Genomic DNA, 21,362 nt, shown 5'->3' on the forward strand with positions numbered 1-21,362 from the left:
TTGTCCCTGAGGACACTGAGCCAGCCAAGGTGCCCACATTACCCTATCCCTGGGTTCACCGGTTATTCAGTTATGATGGATTGTCTTTGTTCAAAATCATGTAAGTAGGGCCGGTCCAAGGTGAAAAGTACTTCCTATGCTGAGAAAGTTCCTAGTGAGCTTTTCTATTCTTTCCACAGCATGAGCATGCAAAGGAGACACACTTATTTTTAGCAAATTCTGTCACATATTGAGCTGGGGGAGGCAGAGAATATCAGTTTTAAAGGTGCTGAGAAAACATTCATTCATTCATAGAGAGAATGGCTTTGTGAATGGATTGGTGTCGACGATGGATCAGTATCTTGTGGGCACCCCTCACATGGAATGGGGCTCAGTGGGCATCTACTCATGCCCAGTCAGGGACAAGTGTGCTCTCAACAACTTCCTGGGTGACAGGCTCCATCTGAAAACTTCCAGCAGAGTGGAGTTCAGCACATCCCAAGGCAGCAGTCTCTATTTTGGGACACTTTTAATTGGTAGGAAGATGGTCTTTCTATCAAAACAAACTTTGTCTCCTTGCCCTTCCATCCACTGCCTCTAGCCCTGGTTTCTGTGGCCAGGTAGAACAAATCACAAGCCTTCTTGACATTATAGATTGTCTAACACTCAGAGCCAGTCAGTTTATCCTCCCAGGCTTTTCTTCTCCAAGCAAAACATTCTCAGTTCTGTGTCCCAGTGCTCATTAATCAAGAGCTCGAGGCCTTCCCTTATTCTGGTTACCTTCCTCCAGATGCTCTTCAGGTTCTCAACGACCTTTCTGAAACGTGACCTCCAGAATCAATCACAGGACTCTAGATGGGATCTGACCTGGTGGGGGGAGTTTGGGGGTGATCACCACTTGTGTCTTGGACACTACATCCCTCTTCAAAATGGAATTGGGTCTTTAGGCCATGATTTTGCTTTCCTTTTCCATTGTTTTAATCATTCTGAGCATCAGTTGTTGTTAGGAGTAGTTAAGTGAAACCCTCCAAATGTCTCTGTTTACTTTAAACTTGATTTTACTTAAGGTTTAGTATGTTATCCTGGGCTTCATTTGCATAGACTTACAGGTTAGTTAGGCTGAAACAATCAAGTCACCTTGGTGGAAAATTTTATTTTGATTAAAATAATCATTTATATTCCTGTAGAGTATGGATAGAGAGGGATGGACATGGAATTGGGAAACCTGGGCTGGAATCCTGCCCCAAACACTTACTGGCTGGGGACCTGAGGCAAGTTACTCAATGTCTCTGAGCATCTGTTTTCCTTGTCTATGAACTGGTGATAATGAGACTTGCATCATCTACTCCACCAGGCTGTGGGGAGGAAAGTACACAGCAGACTCACTGTGGAATAAAGATCTCAGCTGGTGCCATGTTAAGGACAAGGTAATGTTACAGCATGGGGGAAAGCATTAGATTTCGAAGGTCATACCCTGGCCCCTAGATCTGGGCTCTCTTCTTTATCCTAGAGGCCTGCATGTGGCTGCTTCTTTTCCCTGAGCATCTCTATCACTTAGGGCAGTGACAGGCACAAGGCAAGTACTTAATTAATCTTCCTTCCTTCCTTCCTTCCTTCCTTCCCCTTCTTTTCTTTTTTCTTTCTTTCATTTCTTCTTTCTTGATCTCCTTCTTACATTCCTTCTCTCTCTCTCTTATTTCTCTATTTTACACATTACTTCATTGGAGTAAGAATTTATATAAGTAAAGTGCCACGGACTGAGAGAGACCCCTCTATGGGGGCTGCTCTCCACCTTCTAGTCTGCATCTGCCTCCAACCCTTTGTCTTCCTGAAGAAGACTTTCAATACATCACGTGAAAAAAATATAACAAACATAATCACCATTTTAATGCGTTAAAATTGGGCCAATATACCCTTGGACTTCTAAAGCACACAAGGGGGTCTGTTTTCCCCACATGGACAAAGAAAGATCTCCCTTTTGAAATGTACTCTTAAATAGATAAAGGCATTAAAAGGAACATGCCTGTGTATATACATGTTTACATGTTTGAGTTCCTGTATCACAAGGAGGAAGAACAAGACTCCTGTCACAATAGGACTGCAGCTTCTAGCGGTCAATAAGTGTCTGTGCCAAATGATCTGTGGGATGTTTAATACATTAGTTAACTTAGGACAGCTAAACTATTCTAATTACACATTTTAATTGAACAATAAAAGTTCCATGAAATGGGCCAAGCCAAGGCTGGCGGCTGCAGTGTGCTCACCCACAGGCAACAGCAGGGGGTGGCAGACTGTACTGACAGAAGCAAAGGCGACATAATGTGTAATCACCTGTTATATCTAGTGGGGAGGAGGTTCCTGGGAGCTTGTCCTGGGAGCAAGGACAGTTAGGGAGAGAAAGAGAGACAGCCTTCCTATGAATATAGCCCAGAAATCCTCTCAGCTCTGCAGGAACCAGGATGAGGATGGCAAGAAATGGAGCAGACAGTGAGGAGAGAGGCGAAGCAGAGAGGGGAAATTGTGTCATATGGGAGCTGGGAAGGAGCAGAGCATACTGGTGCAATCAGCAGGAGCTAAAGCTTTAAAAAGCAAGAAGGAAAGAGATAAAATAAAGAAGAGAGGAAAAGAAGGAAGGAAGGAAAGAAGGAAGGAAAGAAGGAAGGAAAGGAGGGAAGGGGGGAGACAGGGGAGAGGAAAGGAAAGAGAAAGAGAAATAAAAAGAGAGAAATGGAGAAAAAAAGGAAGGGAGGAAAGAAATGATAGAAAGGAAGGAAGAAGGGAAAAAGGAAGGAATGGGAGAAAGAAAAAGAGAAAGGGAGAAAAAAGAAAAGAAAGGAAGGAAGGGAAGAAAGAAAGGAAAAAAGGAGAGAGATGGGAAGGAAAGAAAGAGAAAGAAAGAGAAGGAATGAAAAATAAGGGGAGGGAGAGGAGGGAAGGAAAAAGAGAAAGAAAAAAGGAAAGAAGAAAAAAAAAACCACAAAGAAAACAATCTCATTGCCAATGTCTTAAGTACCCTTCTCTAGAACAGAGCCATGGTGTGAAGGAGATTATCCATGGGACAAGAGATGACTAGGAGAAAAGTCATGTTTTTAGTGACTACCATGTACCAGGCCCTGTCCTGGAGGGCTGAGGAGACAAAGATGAAGAACCACATGACCCTCAAGGAGCCCCCTTGTTCTGGGGAACACAAGTTGGGCCCAGGTAAATGCATTTCCAGCAGTATGTGCTTGATGGGGCTAAGGCAGCAGATGCAGACCAAGTGCTCTCAGAACATTTGAGTAGAGAGAACACTTTCAGTAGAAGCCATCAGGGGAGGCTCCTTGGAAGGCAGAGAAAGATTCTGAGAGGCAGGATGAGGATGGCTGTGGAGGCAGAACCAACAAGACTTCATAACTGATTGGATGTGAAGGCTGAGGGAGAGAGAAGAATCTTCAGTGACAATGAGGTTTCAAACCTCTGTGTTAGTGAAGATGGGGATGCCATATAGGGAAAGAGGGCAGCTGGCATGAGAGGTAGGAGATAATGGACACAGGATCATAGATTTAGAGCAGGAAAGTGCATTAGAGGTCATTATAGCCAATCTCCTTGTTGGTAACCAATGAGGACACTGAAGTCAGAGAATTAAGTGACTTTCCCAGGGTAACACAGCCAGTAACCTTTAAGGCCATATTTGGACTCAGTTCTTCCTGATTCTAAGGCTAGCACACACTTTAGGCACATTGCCACCAAACTAACTCATATGTTGTTCTTGAGGCATCAACGGGGTGTCCAGATAAAGATGTCTGACAGACAACTGGCACAGAGGACTGGAGCTCTGCAGAGGGAGCAGAACTGGGGAGATGGGTTTGATGCTCGTCATTGGAGCCATGGAAGTAGATGGTATGAACAACTGGGAGGAGAGCCCCAAGGAGAGAGCCTTGGGGATTCTGTCCTTCAGCAGGTGGGTTGGTTGTGATCTGCCAGTGAAAGAGACAGAGTAAGAATAATCCGAGAAGAATGAAGAAGAGTTAGCAATGTCACTGAAACTGGGTGAGGAAGTGCTATGTGGCTGACATCATGAAATGCTATGAAGGATCAAGGAAGGGGACTGAGAAAAGGCAAAGAAGAAATTTAGTAACTAAGGGGTCCTGGGTGACCTCTGAGAAAGAAGTTTCCAAAGAGTGGAGCAGGTGGAGGCCTTATCATAAGGGCTTGAAGGGCTAGTGGGTTAGGCAGTATAAATTTCTCTCTCCAGGAGACTACCAGAGATATTTGATGATGACAGGGGCAAGGAAGGTTTTTAAAGCATAAGGCAGTGATGAGCCTGTTTCTATGAACTAAGACAGAGAAAGAGAGAGGGAGAGAGAGAGAGAGAGAGAGAGAGAGAGAGAGAGAGAGAGAGAGAAGGAAGGATTGATAGGCAGGCTGCAAGGAATCCTTTATAGACACAGAGGTGGAAGGGACCATAAAGGACAGGGAGCTCAGACCCCTCATTTTACAGATAGAGAAACTGAGGCATGGTGAGGTTAAGTGATTTCCCCTGGGGTCCCACAGCTGGTGACTATCTGAGGTAGAGAGTAATTGAGGACACATAGTGGGGAGCTGGTTTTGACAAGGAGCGCTGCTTCCTCACCAACTGAGAGGGAAGAGCTGGAAATGTTTGAATGGAAGGTGGGTTTACTATGTATATAAGAGAAGATGTGTGACACAATGACCAGGACTCAGAAATCTCATCGATTCACCCTCTGTTTCTGAGTCTACTGACTTGTATTAAACTAGTCTCTCTCTAGATTCACCAAGCATTTATTCAGCACCCCTCCCATACCTCATGTGCCAGGTGCCATGTTAAACACTATGGAGATGAGCACAAAAGGGAAAGTGAATCCTGGCCATTTTCTCTGTCCCCCATGAGCTTACATCCTATTGATGAATGCAGCCTGAACACTGACTGGGACAAGGATGTACCCTGTGATGTCACTGGTCTGTGGAACCCCCTGGGGAGAAAACTCCTTTTGGCAATACACATCAGTCTCTTCTTTGCAACTTGTATAATCTCAAAATGTTGTTTAAAGAACTAAGTGAAGTGACTTGTCCAGGGTCACAGAGCTAGTGAGGATCAGAGATAAGCCTTGAACCCAGGTTAATTGACTTGCCCAGGGTCATACAGCCATTAAGTGTCAAAAACAGTATTTGAAATCAGTTCTTCCTGTTTCTTAGGTCCTGACTCAGATGCTGGCTCTCTATCCCTTCCTCCACACTTCCTATCATGGAAATACAAACGAGAAGTAAGCAGGAGAGTTTTTGAGATCAGAAATCAGTAACAACTAGAGAGTTCAGGGAAGGCTTCTCATAGGGGGTGACCTGTAACCTGTATTTTAAAGGAAGAAAGTTGTTTTCATAGGAACACAAAGATTATATTCCAGATGTAGCCTCCTGTTGGGAAAAGGGCTGATGGAGAGGTGAGTTTTTCCAGACTTGATGGAGACATTGAATAATGGATCATAGGAAACAGCAGCTTCAGAGGATCTGCGGAGCTCAGGGGGTTTTGCTCTCTACTCATAACAGGAGGTGGCAGGACAGAGGTACACCTTTGGGTATGGATGGCTGATGGACACAATCACAAGTGGCTATAGCCTTGTCTGGCTCATTGGCCCAGGTAAAGAGCAATCTGCCTGCCCAGGACTTTCTCCATGCCAGGATGTACTTGTCACTGCACTGTGGGATTTCCTTTTTCCTCCCCTTCCTCGTGGCTGTCTAGACAATTGGCATTACCTTACTTGGGAGTTTCCCACTCTATTCAAACCTTGTTAATTGGCTGCCACTACTTCTATAAGGGATTCTGTCTCCAGATAAAGACAAACTTGTTGGTGTTACAATTGCTTTAGACATACCCGGGAGCCTGAGTGCCCAGAGAGGGGCTTCACAGGCATGGCAGACAGCCTGGCAGTGGTGTGGAGGTGAGAGATGATGCAATGTTGTGTACAAGGCATAGCAAGGGGCCACCTGGGCTGTGATATGGAATGCATGGCATGAAGTGATATGTCCTGATGTGTGCAGAGGTAGGTAGGAGCTAGGCTGGAAAGGGTTAAGGAGTATTTCTGCCACTCCCTTTCTTCCTTCTGAGCTGGTTATTTCATTCAATAAAATCAGTAAGAAATATCTCCTTTGATATCTCCCTAGACTGGAGTTTAGAGCAAACTCTGTTTATAGGGTAATTTGGAAAGCACGAGCCCCTCGTACGGCTCACTCATGGGCCTTGGTACGTTAACTCCACGAGATGAGCTTTTTTATCTTACGTTTGAATACTAAACGGGTTTCAGCAGCTCCCGAGAACGCGTCCTCCTTCTGATGGGGCCCCAAGCCATAAACCTGTGGAGCTTCTTTCTTCAGAACTCACCAGTACCTCAGACTGGGGAAGGAGAGGCTTACACAAACTCAGTTACGTAGTAGCTAACCCCAGGTGTGCCCAGAGGAGTGTGACCGAATACAAAAGCACTCATGTTTGTAACGTCATCAGCTTGGAACTAGAAAAATGCTGCTAGATCTTTTAGTGCAGACGCTTCACTTTACAGATAAGGAAACTGAGGCATAAAGAGGTTATGTGAGAAGAAGCTAGGTGGCACAGTGGATAAAGCACTGGACCTGGATTCAGGAAGACCTATGTCCAAATCTGGTTCAGATGCTTACTAGCTGTGTGGCCCTGGCCAAGTCACTTGATGGTGCTTGCCTCAGTTTCCTCACCCACCAAATGAGCTAGAGAAGGAGCTGGCAAACCACTCCATTATCTTTGCCAAGAAAACCCCAAACGGGGCCACAAAGGGTCACAACTGAAGAACAAAACCCCATATAAATGCTGGCTGTTATTGTAAGTGTCAGAAGCGGGATCTGAACTCAGGTCCTCTCACTCCAAATTTCCTACTCTTTCCACTGTCCCAGTGTGCCTCTTCAAAATCCCCAGACCAGACCTTGATCCTGCTCACTCTGGGTGTCCAGCTCTATACACTTAGTAGGTACATAATCATGGTACAGACAGTAGGCTGTGGATAGTAGAGATCAATGCTCGTGGTGCAGGCCACTGATTATCTGTGGGATAGTCACATGCTTGAATCCAGTTTTTTATTTTACCAAATCCTTGCTTCTCAGGAACTGGCTCTCTCTTTTCCCTCCATCACTGACTCCTCTCCTAGACATAAGGTTACTTGTTCTGGCCCCTGCTTCTTTCCTGAAGAGATTCTGCAGGAGGCCACCTTGGGAGAGATCTATCACATGCTCAAAATGGGCAAAGTTCATTGGCACCTATACCAGGCCAGCTTGAGATGATGGATGGTATGGCATACATGGCTTCTCTTCCCTAAATGGGCCTCATGCCCTGTTACTTAGTCATAGCAAAGCTAATTTGTTGAAGTCTCCTCCTGTCTCTCCAGAACAAAGAGGAGGAGAAACCCAATTTTCCATATTGACTTAGGACTTGCTGTCTGTGCTGCACATGGACTTAGTATGAAGAGAGAAATATAAGTGCTAGACTTAGGCTGGGTCCATAGGAGACTGACCCACAACCCTGGTGACCAGGGACCTGACTGGCAGATGCTGTACTGGGACAAGGAGAGAGATAGTGAACAAAGGAGAGAAGGCTGGCTTGGCATGGGCCAGTGGCTGGTTAGCTCTCCCACACAACTGATATCAGTGGTGCCCAAAACACACACCAGAATATTGGAATCTGAGGCTCAGGGTTAACCCTGCTGAACGATACGGAGGCTCTGGACCTATCTCAGGACTGTTGATTTCCACCTGACCAGTGGGTCCTTCAATAAATGCTTTTGGCCTGGTAACGAGAAGTTTTTCTCATGTATGTGGACTTTCCCTAGCCCTCAATAGCTCAGACCTGAACCCTGACTGGCCTGCCCATCAGGCTGATACAGCAAGGAGATTGACAAAGACATTACCTGAAGGCTGCAACTGTGCTGTTCTTGTGCATGCACACAACGTCCCGAGTCTGATAGCCAATCTGGATGTCCCAGTGCTTGTTTTCTTGCCTGTTCTGTCTATTTCGGTTCCTCTTTTTCTTGATGAGCTCCCGGGCTTCAGGATCCTTCACTCCTTTCTCTCGGTCCTTCTCTCGTTCTTTGTTCTTCCCTCGCTTCCTCGCCTGCCTTATTTGCCTTGTGTGGGGCATTGAACAGGTGCTCCAGGGCCCCACATTCAGGCTGTACAAGCTCTCCTCTGCCTCACATGGACTGGACTGGCAAATCTGGAACTCAGTTAGGTTGGGGCAGGCAGAGCCGCCATACTGTGGGGGAGCCACTACATGCCGTGTCCGGTGCTGCAGCCCACTCCCACATGTCTTGGAGCACTCAGACCAAGGTGAGAAGTCAGACACAATGCAGTCCTGTGGGCAAGGGATGAGGCAGGCTTGCTCCAAGAGGGGCTTGGGCTCAAAGTACTCACAGATGCTGTCATCAGCACTGATCCTGTTGGCTTTCTGGACACAGGCAATCTCTCTGGTCTGGATGCCCTCCTCCCCCTTGGTGCATTCTGCTGGCTTCACCAGACTCTTGGACATGACAGGCTGGCATTGGTTCCAGCTTCCCAGGTGCCAGTCATACAGCTCTTTGTGCCAGTCACAGACTTTGAAACAAGCCTGTTGGGTGTCTGGCTTTTCAGCCTGCTTGCAGTTTGTGTGCAGTGTCGTCCAGCCTTCGGCATGAGCACACCAGACTGCTCTGGTCTGAATGCCACCTGGACCACATTCATCTCCCATGCATCGACCCCAGGGACCTGTAAAACAGGACACACGTTAGCAGAAACTCTCTCTTTCTCACTGGGCCCTGACAAAGTTCAGAGAGTTATTGCCAGGTGGCCAGAGAGCAAGTCTTCTCATGTATGGGACACCCTGGGATAGGACTGTCTGGATGACTATCTATTATGCATGGATTAGGGCATTAGGGAGATGGCATGTGCAACGAAGATGCTACATTTTCTCTTGTCCTTTTGTGATTATAAATGCATTTGCCTTTATTCTCGTATTTTTATGTTGGGTAATTACAAGATCTTTGCTCATAAAGGGCATTAGAGATTAGTCACATTGAAAATCTATCACTTCTGGCTTCCACCCACCAAGTCCATTTCAGGCATTGGCAGAGATAATGGCCTCTGGTGAGCCCCTCAGCTCCTTCAGGCATGTTCCTCTTCTGGGCAGTTAATTTCTTTTAGCACATTACTTTTATTTATTCATTTATTTTTTATGCAATCAAGACTTTGGGGAAGAACAGTCATGTCCTGTGGATGCTGCCAAAAATTAAAGTGTTTACCCGGTATTAACCAGGGCTTGATAATGGCATGCACAATTCTGCACATTCTGCATGCAAAATTGCCTAACAATCTTCCCCAAACCCTCTCTGTGGATCGGCCACTAATGAAGTGCAGGATATGCAGGAGAGGGAACATTTAACTCAAGGATGGATGTAATTTTTCTGAGCAGCAGCTTTGTTCCAATTCACTTCAATCTGACAGTGAATCACTGAACTGTTAATAGCATGCCACAAGAAGAAGCAACATGGAGGTCTAGAGGGGGTTTGTGAAGACTATGTCACAATGTTCTCCATACATCCTGCCATGTGGTCATCACAGCTACCTGGTGTGCTAAGTGCATCCATTGTGCAGATATGGAGACTGAGGCTCAGTTGCCTGACAGCGTTGCTTTTATGCTTAGGCATCTCAACTGCTCCCTATTACCTCTCAGATCAAATGCAAACTCCTTGGTTTGAGATTCCAAGCCTTTTATGAACTAACTACACCTTATCCCTCCCTTTCATGCACTCCATGGCCAGTAAGAGGGTCCTCTGAGTCGTTTCTCCCCCACAAGATTTCACTTGCCATCTTACACAGGCTATCCACCATGCTGAAATGATCTTTCCTCCTCACCTTGGCTCCCAGAATCCCTTGCTTCCATCAGAGCTCAGCTATGAATGTGCCCTCTGTTTTCTGAGGCTGTTTCCTATCCTTCCAGCTGATAGCGCATCCTTCCCCTCATGCTATGAAATTGCCTTATATTTATGTGGCATATTTATTGCATACAGTGACACTCATCAATGTGGGAAGCTCCACGAGGCCAGGAACGCTTTCTTGTTCCCTGGTTCAGTCTCTGGCATAGAGCTGGAGCTGAACAAAGATGATTCACCGATTGACTGCCCTGGGCCTAACAGTCAGCAAGCATTGGAGGGAAGATGCCCAGCAGCTTGCCCGTCAGTCTGCACTGGAGAGGGTGACAGAGACTCCATCTCAACCACTAGGATTTGACTGAATATGTCAATGTCACATCAGCAAACTGAGTCTTTTCCTGCTTTACAAACCAAGATGCTTGAATGTGATAACTTCTAAGGTTTCTTCCAGGGCTTGAGCTGGATGTACATCTCTCCTGACCCTAGGCTTAACACTGTACAACTCGATCCCATAGGTGCTAGATGCCACAGGGGGTACAAGATGAGGGGCACAGATTCTGTCCTTAAGTAGCTGAAGACAAGCACACATGAGGCCCAAAGAGATTAAATGCCTGGCCAAAGGCTCCACGGCTGATCAGTCAGCCATAGAGAAGAATGCTAATAACATAACACTCCTGATGAGTGCCATAAAGTTCCTTCTGCCCTCAGATACCTTCTGGTCCTTTGTTAGGAGAAAGATCTTCAAGGAGAATTTAAAAAAAAATTAAATTTATTTTTTATTTTTAGTTTACAACACTCAGTTCCACAAGTTTTTGATTTCCAAATTTTCTCCCCCTCCTTCTCCATCCCCCTCCCCTCCCCAAGACATCATGCAATCTGATGTAGGTTCTACATATACTTTCACATTAAACTTATTTTCACAATAGTTGAGTTGTAAAGAAGAATTATAACCAATGGGATGAACCATGAGAAAAGAAACAAAACCAAAAAAAAAGGAAAAAAAGAGAGAGCAAATAGTTTGCTTCAATCTACATTCAGACTCCATAATTCTTTCTCTGGATGTGGATAGCTTTTTCTACCATGAATCTTTTGGAGCTGTCTTAGAACCTTGCATTGCTGAGAAGAGCCATCAAGGATACGATGTGTCTATAATCCTGCATAATGTTCTCCTGGTTCTGCTCTCCTCTCTCAGCATCAGATTATGTAAGTCTTTCCAGGTTATTATGAAGTCTGTCTGCTCCTCATTTCTTATAGCACAACAGTATTCCATTACATTCACATACCACAACTTGTTTAGCTGTTCCACAATTGATGGGCATCCCCTTGATTTCCAATTCTTTGCCACCACAAAAAGAGTTGCTATAAATATTTTTGTACATATGGGCCCTATTCCCACTTGTATGATCTCTTTGAGATACAGTCCTAGAGGTGGTATTGCTGGGTCAAAGGATATGTACATTTTATAGCCCTTTGGGCACAGTTCCAAATTGCTCCCCACAATGGTTGGATCAGTTCACCACTCCACCAACAATCCAATAGTGTTTCAATTTTCCCACATCTTCTCCAGCATTTATAATTTTCCTGTTTTGTCATGTTAGCCAATCTGACAGGTGAGCTGTGCTGACTAAGAGTTGTTTTGATTTGAATTTCTCTAATAGTGATTTAGAGCATGTTTTCATATGCCTGTAGATATCTTTAAATTCTTCCTCTGAAAACTGCCTGTTCATATCCTTTGACCATTTATCAATTGGAGAATGATTTGTATTCTTATAAATTTAACTCAGTTCCCTGTATATTTTAGAAATGAGGCCTTTATCAGAGATAGTGGTTATAAAAATTCTTTCCCAATTTTCTGTTTCCCTCCCAATCTTGGTTGCATTGGCTTTGTTTGTAGAAAAACTTTTCAATTTAACATAATCAAAATTCTCCAGTTTGCAATTTGTAATGCTCTCTATCTCTTGTTTGGTCAAAAATTTTTCCCTTCTCCATAAATCTGACAGGTAAACTATTCCTTGTTTTCCCAAATTGCTTATAGTATCAGCCTTTGTATCTAAATCCTGAGCCCATTTTGACTTTATTTTGGTATATGGTGTAAAATATTGGTCTATATTCAATTTCTGCCATACTATTTTCCAATTTTCCCAGCAGTTTTTTGAAATAGTGAGTTCTTATCCCAGAAGTTGGACTTTTTGGGTTTATCAAACAGTAGATTACTATAGTCATTGACTATTGTGTCTTGTGTACCTAACTTTAAAAAATCTATCATAAACCCCACTCTCTAACTGCCATTTGAGAACTCATAACGTGGAGTCTGGGGCACATTCAGCTTGGGCTCTACTATCCACAAGCGAGTGTTGAGCTGATTCCAGGGAAACGAAAAGAAGGTGGGTCACCCAGCCCCTGCACCTGGTCTCCATGGGCCAAGGATAGTCATGGATAGTGAATGAAGAAGCAGGCTCCTGTGGGAGGATCTTTGTATTGGGCACATGGGTAACCATTTGGTGGGACAGCCTCATGGTCAGCCCTGAATCTTAAACCAATGATCTGGGTACAAAGTCCTGGCTTTTGGTTCAGAAATCCAGCTTTTCCTTTATTCTTCAGTGAAGACTCCAGGTTTGAACTATGAAGGGTACCTGAGTCAAAGCCTGGCCCACTGATGTATTCAATAACATCGATAACGGATCTGACTGTCATCTGACCATGTTCTCCCCCTAAATGAAGCCCTCCCATGGCTTCCTATTCCCTTGAGCATAAAATGCGAAACCCCAGCCTGCCCCTGAAAGCTGTTCATAGTTTGCTCCTGTTTATTTTTCCAGGCTTGACTGGACTGCTAAACGTTCCCTGGTCATGATGTGCTCTTGTCCACCTTGGTGACTTTGCCCAGGGTGCCTGGAATGTTTGCCCTCCTCACCTCTGCTTCACAGAATCCCGAGCTTCCTTCAGAACACATCCCAGGAAAGGTGCCTCCTTCTGCAGGAGGCTGGTCCTTCCCAATTCCAGTCCCCCAACCCCACCCCACCACACTCTTGCTATCTCGGTCTGCCTCTCGAAAAGGCTTTGGGTTTCTTCATACACATTTCAGATTTATTGGCCATCCTTGCACCTACTTGAGAGCGGGAACTGTTTCATTTCTCTCTTCCTATCTCCAGAGTAGTCCCTTGCACATAGTCAGCACTCAGCAAATGCTTCTCTATTCAATTGATGCCCTCGCCCTCAGCCACTTCAAAAGAAACTGGAATTTATTCAACAACCTTGCAAATTACCCAGCCTGTGCAATGATTATTTTTACAACTCATGCTGTGCTTTTACCTGAAGTGTCTGAAGTTTTGTCTGAGCCAACAGATAAAAAAGCAGAATTGCCCCATAGGAGGAATGTTACTGTATTCTCATTAGCAGATGGCAATAGTTCAGTTAAAAAAGGGAAGGAAATCATGATGGTTCAAGGCTGTATATTGATCATGGAAGGAGATACACTCAGAGATCCATATGCTCCCATAAGACCCATGTGCAAGAATGCACTAACCCGAGAACATGTGTGCTCACAATGCATCCATGTGCACATGTATGAACGCACACACAGATATGTACATACATGTGTGAGGTATTTCCTGTCTGTATAACTTTGACATCAAAGTGTTTAGCTCTAGCAAGGCCTTATGATTGTACATTAGTCTCAAGATAAGGGAAAGAAAGCCTTCCTAGGCATGGCGATAGACTTGGCCCTCAGTTTAGTACGGTGGTAACATGTTGGTCATGGGCAGAAGATCTGGATTCCAATCCCACCTCAGACACTCCCGAGCTGTGTGACCCTGGGAAGGTGACTTACACTCCATGCCTCAGTCTCCTCCTCCTGTGGGGTGACTTGTGAGTGGGGTATATTTGATGGCCTCAAAGATCCCTTTCAGCTCGAAACCTTTGATTCTTTGATCCCAATCACCTTGAGGAGTGGATCTAAGTCTGTGCTGAAATGTCACTGAATATGAGTAAATCATTCCCAGACAATTAATTTGTGGTCAGAAATTTGACCCAGGCAATCTGTCCTTAGTGGATCGGTCACTTGTCCAATCAACACACACCCACTGAGCAGTTATTTCCTGACAAGAGTCACATCTCTTGCATACGAGGTACAAGAGGATGAATCAATGCAGAGGAATTAGATGGGGGAAGGAGGCTGGTACTTTTGGTCACTTAACTTTCATTGGGAATGGGTTGAAGAGGGAAAAATACATATATATATTTAGAATAATATAAAAGTCTTCTAAATTCAGAAGAAATAAAATGGTAGGGCATAGGGAGGGGGGAGAGGACAAGGGAGGGATCTTTAGAAGGGAGGGTAAGGGTATAGGTAAAATGGGGGTATAGAAGGGTGTTTAGATTTATGGGAATGGGAAGATAGGGGAGGGATGCTTGGAGAGGGGTACGTAAGTAATAGGAAGGTAGTGGGTAGAAGCAAGTAGAGAAGGCAGGAGGTATGGGAAATAAGAGATATGTATAAACATAAGAAAAAGATCAGGAGTAGAATTTGTTTGGGAAAGTATATGTCTATATATGGATGTATATATATATATATATATGTGTGTGTGTGTGTGTGTGTGTGTGTGTGTGTGTGTATGTACATAGTTATACCTATAGAGAAACATATCCAAACTTAATTGTAGCCTTCTGGGGGGTGTGGTAAGGAAAAAAAAAGAACAAAGTAAAAAAGTGTACAGCAGAGAACAAAAGACAACTTACAAGGAAGTAAAGAAAAGATGGACAGTTCTCAACACAATGTGTACTATTTATCATATAAGCTTTCTTGAAGTGAAAATTTAATGTTACATATTTTGAATCCTCTTTTATGTTCTGTTATACACATGACATGTTTGTTTTTTTCTTTCTTCTTTTGTATTTAATTTTAAATATTTAAGTTTATGATATGTTTTTGTTTCTTTTCTCCATTCAGTACTTGTGTTCTGGTGTTTGAGTCTACAATAATTTTTTTTAAAAAGAGTCACATCCAAGAGAGAACCGACAACCCAGAGGGAGGCTGAAGACCAAGGCCAGGTTTTACTTGGACAAGAGCTCATTGTACTGGAGGGTATTCCAGCTTCCTGCTTCATTTTACCATGAGAAAGCCATGCAGACTCTGGTAACTGGACTCAGCCCCTTATGAGCTGATGAGAAGGGCCTTAGAGATGATCTTGTCAAGTCACTTCATGTAACTAAAGAAGAGAGAAGGGAAGTGACTAGATCAGGGTGAGATCTGAGGGCAGAGCTGAGATCTGAACACAGGTCTTCACTCAGTTAACAAGCAGGTATCCAGTGCCCATAGTAATATGGACCAGGTCCTCTCCTTGGCTGCTGCTCCTGAACATGACCAGAGAACTCTGGGTCTCTCTAAATCTGCCAAGGTTCCCCTCATTTGTGTTTTTGCCTTGTCTTTGTTAATAGACCATGGCCCTATATAGTGAGTAGCCTATTCCTTCTTCATCTCTGCACTGAATCTGGCACAGCATTCTGAACACCAAGCAGCCTCTTCACAAAGATCTCGGGGCTGAACTGCTTACTTCATTTCAACTGAAGACCTGATACAGTTATGGTTTGTAAGAAGGAACCAAGAGGCAGCCCTGGCTAAGATCTTTCCTTCCTCTTTCCTCATGCCTCTCCTTGAGATTAGCTAATTCTTACCTCAGGCTTTTTTTACCTGCCATGGCCCCACCTGGCAACCTGCTGGTGCTCCTTGGCATCCTGTCTGATTTCCCAAGTGTACCTTGTCTATAGCAAATGTGGTATGGACAAATATGAACAGTTCAGGGGCATTTCTTCCCTTTGTGGAGTGATTGATTGACCAAAGAGGGCCCTTCAATAGAAGTTCCAACAGCCCAGAGGCACAGGTCTATGTCCCTCCCCTATTCAGCATCTCCTTCTTGTGCCTATGATCAAATACAAACTTCTGTATGGAACTTTAAGGCCCCCACAGTTGGACTCTTCTAGATGATGGCGCATGACTTCTCTATATAGTCTATGTTTCAGACCAGTCAACGATGCTGTTTCCTGCACAGAACAATGCTGGCCTTTGCACATAAAGCTGCATCCCAGACCTGGCATGCTCTTCTTCTTCTTCACATCCACCTCTGGAATCTCCTCTCAACCAGAGATCAGATTCAGTGTCATCTCCCAATGAAGCCTTTTTAAAATCTCTCCAGTTATTTCACTTTCCTCCACACCTATAGGAATTAATTTGTATTTTTTTAGCAGATTTTCCACCTTTGTCTTGCAGTGTGTGTTCTCCCCACCTTCAGTAAAATGCAAGCCCCTTGGAGGCAAGGGCAGCCTCGATACTGGTGCGTTAAGTACATAAGGCCTGCTGAGATCCCTGTCAATTTTGTACCTCTGTTGCCTAGCGCAGTATCAGAGGACATGGGAATCACCGAATTGAATTGAACAGAAATGACCATATTTCAAATAATTTGATTTCCCCATGTGATTCAACCAATGAATTGTCAAGAGGACACTTATTACAGCTTGAGAAAGCCATGGTAGATAAAGGATCATTCATTCATTTATTCAGACACCAGCCTAGGAAAGTATCCCTCTGATATTAAGTAATAAAGATGTCTGGACTGCATAACCTTTTCTCTGTGATTTGATTAAAAGTCCATCGCCCAACAGCTGTATCAAGCACACACCAATGCACAGTTTTTCAATGAGGTCCACCTGGTGAAGGAAGGTGGACACATTCATCCCCCTTGTTCATGGGGAATTTAAATACTCCCTAAGCTTTCGACAATTTTTCTCCACCAGGTGGAGCCACGCTGGACCCCAGCTGTAGATTGGAAAGTCAACCTCAATGACTTCCCCATCAGTTACATTAAAAAAGCAGATACCCTGTTGACCTACCCGGGAAAAAATGAACAAGAAGAAGCTGCTTCAAATGTTGGTCTCCTCAGGAGGGTGAGCTATTTCCTACTTATGATCCCTACCAAATATTCCTGGTAATTTGAACTGAAGAATTAGATGTGAATGTGGGCTCTAGTCACATACTTTAGTCCCTATGGCTTTCCTTGCCTCACTTCAATGCATTCCTTTAATGATGTTATTCCAAGAGTTTTGTGGCTGGTTCATTTGGGGGGCTCATTGATATCCTAAGCATTACACACCTGCAGCCAACACCCACTGTCAGACCTAGATTCAAGTGAGGCAAACAGACATGATTTTTTGTAGGTCAGATTTGAATTAGGGGTGCTGAAGGAGAACCCTGTGGGGGTGGAAGAAAGGATACTTCCTCCAAATACAGATGCATTTCCTTTCCCATAGGATTACTTTGGTGTCCTATAACCAGTCTTCCTTCAATGCATGCCATGATCACATTTAGGTATCTTTGATCCTGAGCATATTTTCACCATATTCCAAGAGAGGGTCCAGTCCCAAGAAGGCGCCTGGAAAGCTAGTTATGAACACTGGCTGAGTGAGTTTAAGGGGGAAGAATGAAATTGTGAAACCACCAAAGAAAGCCATGGGTGCATGGGGCCAATAAAAGCACAGAGAAGAATAAAACCAGCTCCTTCACTGCCCCTCCCCAGCCCATAACTCGTGTCTTATCTCCTCAGTGCACCTGGCACATACCATGTGTGTCCAATTAACAGTATCAGATCTTTGCCCAGACCCCGGATGAAGGGCTGCTTGCCCCTGATCCCCTACGAGCACTGACATAATCACACACTGAACAGAAAGGCCATCGTGTCCTGACAGCTGAAAGCTGTCATCCCAATTAGCTCCCAGGTTCTAACAAAGGCAAATGCTACCAAGTGTCACAAGGAAGCAGAAATTGCAAGCTATGAATGGAAATGTGAGACAGCCCCCTATGTGGATGAACCAGATAAATTCAGAAGTTCTCATTTGAAACTTTCAAATATGCCAGCAGCATTTCAGGTCGTATCAACTAGCAGACCCAAAGTTTGTTCTTTGCTCATTAAAGAACAGCTTAACAATTTTCCATTGGTTGAAATGGAGTTGACTGATATGCAAGGGGGCCTCACACAAGCATAATCTAACCAGATTGAGAGCTTACTCAGCACAAGTGATGCTGAACTTTCTGCACTTGTAACATCTTTGACGTTAAAGATGGAACTCAATGACATTGTCCAGAGCTATGGGTGGGAGGAGGGGTAGGGTTATACTCAATATGATGATACATAAAATCTCCAAGTTGGAAGGAACCTTGGAGGCATCCAGTTCATTAGTGATGAGGATCCTGTATCTCCCACATCCTCGTTTACAGACATCTATTGAGAGGACAAGCACAAGGCTGTAAGGCAGCCCATCTCACTTTTGGATCTTCTTTATTGTGAGGTTTTCAATTCATAAATATGAATGAAATGCTTACCATGTGCAATTTTCCTTTCATTGAATAGAAATCTTTATCTTTGTAACTTCTCTCATCACTGCTTTTGGTTACGTTTTCTGTGGCCTTCTTGGAGACAGCTATGATGTGATCACTGGCCTCCCTTGCTCCACCCCAAACTTTGACTTGTTCTTGATGCCTTGCCACCTCCTAGATCTAGAGTGGAAGGGGCCTCAGAGGCATGTTGTCTGGGGCCTTCATTTTATAGTTGAGGAAACTGGGTCTCAGAGGGCTTAAATGACTTTGCCAAAGCTCATGCAGGTGGTGGGAATCAGGGATCTGCCCTTTTCTGGGTGCTTCTCCACTTGCCAATGTCATTCCTAAAATGTGGCACTAAGAACTGAAAACAGAACTCTAGATGTTAGGAAAGGATGGTCAAAACATGGATACAACATACTGCAATCCAAGAGGCATGATGAAAGTTTATGAAGTACACAATAGAGGACAATGAAATGAGGATTAGCTCTCTGGTTTCAAATCCTGGTGCTGAGAGCTCTTCCTGATCAAAAAGGAGGAGATGTATTTTTCCATTGGGGAAAAAGGTAGTAGTTCCGATGATGCGTATTATTTATGTGGCCTAGGAAGTTTCAGTCAATGAAAATGCAACTGGAAACATTTTCCAGAAAGACTTCACTGTTGTCAGTGATTTAGTTTTGCACAGTTTGGCATTGTAATTATGGCTCGTCTATCAAGCCAATTGCTAATTTCTAACATGTAGCTGGTAAAACTATGGACCCATAGTTGTCATTTCCACTCAATATTTCTACAAAAGCACATTCTCTCCACATTATTCAGTAATCTTCCTTTACTCCCCTCCAGCAAAATCTGATTTAACATTCATATTGCTTGTTTTCATATCACACTCAGACTTTCTGAGACCACCCTCTTTAAGTCAAGGACAGTAAAGGACAATAAAAGCTTGAGCCTGAAAAGGCTTTTCTATTGACAGGTGGCCAAGAACTGTTCTAAAGTGTCTTATAAAAAATGGGCAATAAAAAGGAAGCCTGATAAAATTAGGCAAACCACTTTGTGCTCTTGCTTGCCATAAAATCTGCCAATGAGCTAGTTTTTTGCTCGATAAAACATGTGTGCGTCTTTCAAATGAGCTAATTTGTTTGTGCCTGCTGGGTTGTCCCAGAATGGCTTGTAGCACTCACTCAGCAAGTTCCTTATCAATGGAGTCAGTAGGCTCACAGATGAACGAGGGAGCACTGGGGTGACCTACTTCCATAGCTGGTCATGTTACATAGATTCCTGGAGAACGTCCCGCTAGTCAGACTATGTGATCAGTTCAGGGGATCCACCTTTGATAAGTACTCGTGTGGCAGCACTAAAGGAGTCAAGTCAATAAGCATTTAACAAACAGCTGCTGTGTGCTAGGCTAAGTGGTGGGAACAGAATTGATACTGGACTTTCAGCTTTCTTCTCTTTTTGTAGTAGGTCAGAGCCTTCTGTCTTGTGAATAGTAACTTTGGTTTGCCTCATTGACCAGTCAGTATTTCAAATTAAACCATGTTGCTCGGCTCTCAAACAACATGTGCATTTGGTGGACAAGAAACAGGTAACTGGGGCAGCTAGGTGGCACAGTGAGTAGAGCACGGGCCCTGGAGTCAGGAAGACCTGCGTTCAAATCCAGCCTCAGACACAACACATGTAGTAGCTGTGTGATCTTCGGCAAGTCACTTAACCCCAATTGCCCTGCCAAAAAAACCCAAACAAACAATAAAAAGAAACAGGTAATTGTGGAAGCTATATTTACTTTTCATTTTCAGTGGGCAATTGTGCTTTCCCCCAATAACATCATCCTCCTATGTCTCATGGTGGCATGGAGAAGATTATGTGCTCTTGGAGGCTCTCCCAGCAGATAACAAGATCTCTGGACCTCCTACCAAATGGGATGGACAACAGCTATGGTACTAGCGGCAGATTGTGTCTGTTGTCTAAGGCCAGGCAAACTGAGAGGCTCCTCATGATAAAGACTGGGTGATGAATTCTTTGACCACTGCAGTCCCACCAAGGTTTGATAATAAAATAAGACAAGAATACTAAGGTAACCTCAACTGATCCTTTCTACTTTCAGTGTAGATAACATCTCCACTGATGAAGATTTTAACCAGCCATGCCAGCTCCTTCTTTTAAGCTCACAGGAAGAGACCCCTTGGGTGCTAGTGGTCTTCCTTTAGGCTGTCTGTGGATACCAATATGGCACTCGGGAGATCCTCCTGCTATCCCTCATTTTTGTATGTGACTGACCACGTCCCTTTGAATCATCTATTGTTTGGATGATATCTTTCATTACCTGCATGAATATAAGCACATCAAATTACCTATTAGAATTAAATCAAGTTCCTTGAAATGTGCTGAAGTTGGATATGATGGGCATGATCCCCTAAAGATGTCATATCTGTCCTTCTACTCAACCTGCTCAGTGGGGCAGCCTCATCATTATTTTGGTTTGCAGACTATCCTGATAGAACTAACAATGCTAAGGCCTTATTAGCTCCCATGTTCCTAGCATGGTGAACAAATCAGGGCTTTCTGCAAAGCTCCTAGGGGTGGCAGATACAGCAAACAGCAGCTGGCAGTCCCGATGAGGATCTGAAAGGCTGGAGCACCGGGCATCATTGTAGCTGAGAACAATTTCATTCTTTCTGAGTTGGCCAAGCACTCTGCATGTGCAGAGCATCCCAAAGATCTTAGTGCCATCATGAACTTTAAAGGCTTTTTGACTATTTGGCCACCTATGTTGTCTCATTTGATGCTCACAATAACTCTGTGTGGTAGGTTCCATTATTATTCCTATTTTACAGATGAGAACACTGAGGCTGAGAGAGGGTAAGTGAAGTTACAGGGTTCACACAGAAAGTAAATGTCTGAGGGAGTGTATCACAGGCATCCCTGACTCTTAAACTAGTGTTGTCTCTACTATGCAAAACTGCTTCCTATATTCAATTGGATGAAATTTAAAAGGGATAAATTAAAAGCATAAAAATTGGGCTCCCAAAGTTGTTTTTACAAGTAGAACATGCGGTAGGCATGGTTAGACAGTAGTTCCTCTGAAAAAGACCTGGAGAGTGTTC

At 44.1% G+C, this 21,362-nt stretch overlaps 1 protein-coding gene across 1 annotated transcript in view; it reads right to left on the reverse strand.

Moving 5' to 3' along the window:
- THSD7A (thrombospondin type 1 domain containing 7A) overlaps positions 1-21,362 on the reverse strand; it is a 353,889-nt gene that overhangs the window by 190,827 nt on the left and 141,700 nt on the right. Inside the window, exon 2 of the mRNA XM_036760403.1 lies at positions 7,902-8,733. Coding sequence (XP_036616298.1) covers positions 7,902-8,733 — 832 coding nt within the window. The remainder of the gene's footprint in view (positions 1-7,901; positions 8,734-21,362) is intronic.

Source organism: Trichosurus vulpecula, chromosome 5, assembly GCF_011100635.1.
Source record: "Trichosurus vulpecula isolate mTriVul1 chromosome 5, mTriVul1.pri, whole genome shotgun sequence".
In the NCBI taxonomy this organism is placed as follows: Eukaryota; Metazoa; Chordata; class Mammalia; order Diprotodontia; family Phalangeridae; genus Trichosurus; species Trichosurus vulpecula.